Source organism: Pseudorasbora parva, chromosome 13 (assembly GCF_024679245.1).
Source record: "Pseudorasbora parva isolate DD20220531a chromosome 13, ASM2467924v1, whole genome shotgun sequence".
In the NCBI taxonomy this organism is placed as follows: Eukaryota; Metazoa; Chordata; class Actinopteri; order Cypriniformes; family Gobionidae; genus Pseudorasbora; species Pseudorasbora parva.
The window spans coordinates 24,887,391-24,893,895 of NC_090184.1; the positions used below are offsets into that span (position 1 = coordinate 24,887,391).

Sequence of the window (6,505 nt, forward strand, 5' to 3'; positions counted from 1 at the left end):
TTTGCGGCTATATGCAACAATTTAAATGTAGAATTTATGGGAAACATATAAACAACATTTGCTTTTTATTATAGCTTTTATTTGTTTTAGTTTTTTTTTTCAGTTTTAATGTGAATTTGTGTATTATTTAATAATTTATATGCTTTTGTAAAAAAAAAAATTATTCCTTTTAGTTTTTTTGGCTAAAAAGATTTATTATTTTATATTTATATTTTATTTAAACTTTATTGAAATCATTTTTGAGTTTTAATTTTATTTTAACAATAACGACACTGCTATTGACTGACAGCTGTCGTTCCAACCCTGTCACCTATTGTGGGTTAAAATGTTTTATTTTTAATAAAGTTACATTTTTTTTCTTTCTTTTTTTTCAAATCTAGATTTAAAAATGTTCCAAATCTTGGTGAACAAGGTTGCATTTAGTGTTTTCATCTGCCATAATAATGTTAATTCTTTTGAATTTTCATTTCAATTCTTCATTTAAGGGCTTTCCTGAATAAATATTGATTTAATTAAAAATGCACATACCAGCATATTAATACTTTGTTTTATTTAAAACAAATGCAATCAATTGACAGCCCTTGTACAAGTATTCTAATTATCAGCATTACTGTTGGCAGCATGTCATGTTTTTGTGTCATAGCATCCAAAGTATGAATTGTCAGGCTGTTCACGTTGAGTCTTGTCCAGTAAAAGCCACCTATATTGCATAATTTTAAAACTGGAACAAACACATGGCAGCTGTGGAGGAGTCTCATCTTCATCAGGTGTATATTGATTAAAGCCTCAAATAATAGAGTTGCTTATTTGCTAAACAAATGATACTGAAAGAAAGGTCAGGATGCTTGTCTTGAATTCACGGATTAGTCGCAAGGCCCACAGGTCGAGCATCTTGCATGCGGTTTGCGTGCGTAGTTCAAGGGGTTTAAACCTAGAACAAAGTCATGGGAGAATTAAAGGCCTGAAGTCTTTTATTCTCCGTTGTTGACTTTGGGTTGACTTTTGCTCCAGATTTAGCCCCCCTGTGACGGAGGCTTCAGTTACACTGACAGTACAAGAACAGCCAGATCGCTCTTGTATCTAGCACAACACCTGTCACCAGAACCCCTAAGTCACACAGCATGTATGGAAATGTTACTCCTCCCGCTGCCCTGTGGTAGGCAGGACATGACATGACTTTACCTTTCAAGCAAAAGGAGAACATGACTGATGCAGCATAGGACAATGGCTTTATTGGACTGGACGCGAGGTCTTAATTGTAATTCAGTAAGGAATGACCCAGATTTTATAAAGAAAAAGAACGCTTAATTTGTGTCCCCTGTCTAACCACTGTCCCCCAGGACTTTCCAGAATTAATCAAATCCATGTAATTTGTTATTTCAGTGCGTTCTGGAGACACATTACGCTCATGGTGCTATGAAATCACAATTGGAGTTTTGTGTCTGTTAGCTTTGCAACCATGTCTTTGCTAGTCAGAGCTTTTGCCCACATTTTTGATTGGTAAAATGCTCTCTATAAGGAATAAGTTGTGCGCTAATCAAATATTCCCCATATATTTGTGGTGGAGATATTATAATGATTTTAGCAGGCTTTTTAAACATTCAGTTTGCTAAAGACTGTTAGGAAATTTTGACATGATCTCTTTTTCTTAGGGATCCCATAAATTGAAAATTCTACCATCATCAGATTTAATTAGAAATGTATTTATATAAAAGCTCAACCATGCTTGCTTGATGTGTGAGAACAAAACGTTTTAATATAAACCTTTTATATATATATAAAAATAAAAAAAATTAAATGTAATCGAGCAAACCAAATTTATATATGATTAAAACTAAATGTAACCTAATTTAAATCTGTTCATCATATAAAGCAATCATGTACCTTCAGAAGACTTGGATTAAATCACTTGATTTGTATGGATTACTTATGATGCATTTGTATACTTTTTGATGTGTGGTTGGAGGGACAAACATGATAAGAGAATTGTTAAAAATATCAGCATTTTTGTTCCAAAGTTGAACTTATGTTATATCTGAGTCTGAGTCCGATATATTTCAGTCTGTTAACAACAAGATGCATCTCAATTTCTGAGCTATGTTGCCCCCAGCTAACATATTGTTTCAACAGAAGATGGAAAAAGGACATACAACTATTATTGTGATTTCATGGGGTCTTTAAAAAGCCTTTAGGAATAACAAAATGCATTCCATAAAGATTGTGTCCCTAGTTCCCCATCTGAAAGATGAAATCCATGTTTTATTGTTTTCATTTCATATTTGTGTATCGTGCTACTGCTGATTTTGCCTTTCGCTGTGGCTTCAGGTGGGCTCAGTGGTGGCGGTGGGCTGGATCCGCTCTAAGAAGGCCGTGGACTGGCGTCTCTTCCGGAACATCTTCCTGGCCTGGTTTGTCACCGTCCCTGTAGCAGGCCTCTTCAGCGCTGCTGTCATGGCCCTGTTCGTCTACGGCATTCTGCCTTATGTCTGAGATGGAAAAAGGAGAAGAGAGGAGGATGTATAGGAGGGTAATGATGAAAAAATAAAACAGAGACAGAAAAAAAAGATTCAATATCATGATATAAGGGGACAGCCAGAAGGGTAGGGAGAGTCTTCAAATGCTGCCTGGAAAAGCATCCAGAATCCTTTGACTTAAATATCCTTAATCTTGTCAAGAATATTTATTTCCGTTTCATTTTTCTATTGTTTTGTTGAAATGTTACCATAAACGGCAAGATCTTTGACTCAGTGATATGAAGTGGTACATTATCAAAGTTACAAAAAATAGTTCTCTTACATCTGTGGTCACACATGTTCAAAGACAGTAGACAGAACTGGACAGATGTGCACATACTCGGTGCATTCGTAAACGTTACAATTGCCAATCTCGCATAAAATATCAGTATATGATGAATACATGGCAACTTATGGCACAATTCACAGTATATTGGCACAAAATAGTTATTAACTACTCCTGGGCCTCTAAATGTAATATTTTGAAATATACCATGTGCGGCGTGTGTTGTAACCGTAACTTTTATTGCCATTCGCAGAAACATCAAACTTCTGCGTAAATGACACTGAGAAGCATCCTGCTGTTCGAAACCTACGTTAGCTGCATTGCTAAAATCATACCTCAGTCAACCCTCTATGCCACATAAAAGACAAGTGACAAAACTGTGCTATCTCATAATAAATGACATATTATAAGATGAATCATTTTTTTCTAGTGGATAATGTGCAAGAATTCCCTGTTCTTTTATTGTTGTATTTATTTTTTTAGATATGTTAGCATTCAGACCTTTTTTTAAAAACAAAAAAACAAAAAACAAAGGTGTGAAGGCAAAATCATGTTTTGAACTATGTATGCTACTATAATTTCTACTGTGTATATATTCAGCTTTGGATTTTAGATTTTTAGTTTTAGTACGTCTTATTTCGAGGTCTTATATTGTTACATTTAAGGAGGCTTTAGACCAGGTTTGGTAGTTAGCGTGAAACGTATGCTCTTCCAAGCGTATGAAAATGATCAAATATTAAACATTTATTTTCCTATGACAAGACGCTACATTCGTAATCCCGTCAGGGTATATCAAGAATAACTTCAAATAAACGATTCGCCACTTTTTATCCAATCGACTAACCTAAAAGATTCCCATGTCAGTGAAAAATGAGGACTTCACCATCGTTTTGAAGACATAAAAACTCTTTATTCAGCTTTTTATCCATATCAATAGGTGATTTGAACCCATTTGATTTTTATTCCCTTTATGGAAAAAGAATAGCCAAAGATTCTGATGGTCAAGTTTAATTGCCAAACTCTTTGACAGTGTTTGTTATTACAATCTAAATGAGAGAAACATTTGGTTTCACGCGGAAAGTTATATAAAGGATTTAAAGTATTCAGTCTAGCCCGAGTAAATTTTGTTCTTCGAGCCCAATGGATGATGCCAATATAAAAACCTGTATGTGCCGAAACAGCCAAAATCCCCTAACGGGCACTTAAACCCAGCACAAACACAACCGTAGATGATGTTTTGAGGGGCAGTATTAGATGCTGGATCTGGCTATCGGTGAATCTCATATCAGCATCCGGCTGCTTGAGTCAGCCTCACAGATAAAGCCTTCAGTACTGATATCAAGCATAAGCAGGAGTTTGTTTAACATCAGGTCAATATGTGATTCGTATACAAACGTGTCGTCCTATTTGTGGCCCTGACACCACAAGAAACCAAAAAGTCTCATGATTTCCATCCAAAAACGACCATGCTATGAGCTTAGATGTTTGTCAGACACATTGTAATCTGCCTCGGGATAGTCACCAGATTTGGAAAACTGTACAAACGTGTGGCTTCGAAACCAATGCAAAGTGTTGCTGTTTCTTTTTTGTGCGTGTGTGTGTAATACTTTTGTTTTTATTTTTTCATCAAGAACAAATCTATGCTTAAATGGCCATTTGCCTTGTAATGTTGTGCTTTACTGTTTGTTGGATACAGTAACTTCAGTACTGTGGTGTTTACATTGTAATCATATTGTAGAATAACTCATTGCAGTTGCCTAAAAATGCCAATCAACTAACTATTAATCACAAATTAAATATGAAATAACCAGGCATTGTGCAAAGGTGTTTCATGTCATTTTGTGTTTTAGCAGTGTGAACCATCATGATCCTGTTACGCACACTGCTACATGTAGTACTCAACTTTACATGGTGGATATGATTAAAAAAAGAATAATAATAATAGTAAAAGAAATGAATAGATATATAAATTTCATTAAACTATATTTTTCTACATATATAAGTTTTACCTTACATGGAGAGTAAACTGGGCTCCAGAGCAGCGATTGTGTTACGATTGCAGTACCAGTAACTATTCTAAGAAAATTCAGTGCTGAATACCACTGAACATTTTCTTAAAGATGATTTTATCACTAAAGAGTCCGAAAAGTTCAGACAGGGGTTAATGATGTGGATTGGTTCCATATATCCATTGTTTTTTCTTGCCCAGGGACATCTCTCTCTCTCTCCATTGCGTTAGAGAGAGTGTGGTTGTGAGTTGTTAAAATTCAACAGTTTTTCATTAATATTTTTTGAGAAGTAAGGTTGAATGACTTTGTAATTTTGTTTCCCTGAAATGCAATATTGAGCTGCAAGACCGGTCACTCGGACCTTCACCAGCAATGGCGTTACCAACATTGAGAGTCAGACAGGGGCACAGCAAAATCCAGTAAAATCTTTTACTAACCTGCATCCAATATTTTGCATCAAACTGCCGATATAATTAGCCTTTCTGCTATGACTTGGTTTGTTTTATAGCGGCACACCAGCGAAACATTCACATGCATGGTTAAAAATTAAATAGACTAGAAAATTTTTTACGCAAGTACACAAACGCAGATGCTCTGCGTTTGACCGGCGCGCACACGCTCGTGTGTTGGTCTCGCGGTAACAACCCTCAGTCCTCAAGGGGGCAATTTAGTTACTTTCAAATGTATCTAACATTAAACCAAATGTGCTATCATTCGAGTAAGTTGCTATAAAAATTGATTCAGAAATATCAAGTAGTTTATCTGAAAGCAATTTATGCTAATTCCCACTATAGTATGAAGCCCTTAAAGCGATGTGGTGAGGGGGAAAAAAATTCAATATATATTATTTTGCGTTTCCCCAAAAAACGTTGTGTTTGCTCACAAAGAACTCAAAAGTTTTGCGAGCGAATGCAAAGTTTCTAGGGAGCGCAAACATTTCTCAAGCAAATGGAACATTTCTCGAGATTGCAAAAGCATTCACATTTTTTCCCCCATCACCACACTATAGCACCCCTTGTGGCAACACTGAGAATGTGACGGCACTTGAGTTGCGCTGAATTTCGGAATTGTGTCTGCGTTCAGGTATTTGCGTAACCGAACATTGGGCTGCAGTAGTTTGGCCACAGAGTTACATATTCAGAGAATATCATTTTAACCACTACTATGCCGGATCAAAAACTTCAGTGCCGGTTTGTGCTGCTGCTTTTTTTGATGGACATTTTATGATTGGACAAATCCAAAGAAATCACTGTTAGATCATCCATATCCACAACCGGTGTGATGACGAAGTTTCATAACTGTTCTTGGCAGCCTATAGTGACATTCTCCCGTAGTGTACTAATATCATTTAAGTTTCCATGTTCTTATCTGCACTTGAAAATAGAATGTTGCCCAATCCTCTGCTGGCCTGCTGATTGCCTGCTGTGTCGTCTCTATTTCCATGATGATGTGAATGCTATGCTGTTAACTGTCTGGAACCATCTGAAGACAGGGCTTTAGATTTAACAAACCCCCTTATCTGCATATGTACTGTATTGCTGTTTTCTTTCATTTTGGAACTTTTTTTGTGAAAGTTGTCTGCATTTTAACTAATTAAATTATGGGAATTAAAATTACAAAGAATAACAATCTTCTGGTCTCCTGTTTTCATTTATTGATTGATGTTTTAAAGTAGAAGTGTGTAATAGTGTTTAAAG

General features: G+C 35.8%; 1 protein-coding gene across 3 annotated transcripts in view; it reads left to right on the top strand.

Annotated features, from left to right (window-relative positions):
- The window catches only part of slc20a2 (solute carrier family 20 member 2), a 46,799-nt gene extending 42,599 nt beyond the window's left edge, over window positions 1-4,200 (top strand). For all 3 annotated transcript variants that reach the window (XM_067413611.1, XM_067413608.1, XM_067413609.1), the window contains exon 11: window positions 2,326-4,200. In XM_067413611.1, the coding sequence (XP_067269712.1) occupies window positions 2,326-2,490 (165 nt within the window). In that variant the 3' untranslated portion in view covers window positions 2,491-4,200. The remainder of the gene's footprint in view (window positions 1-2,325) is intronic.
- Window positions 4,201-6,505: the final 2,305 nt, after the last annotated feature.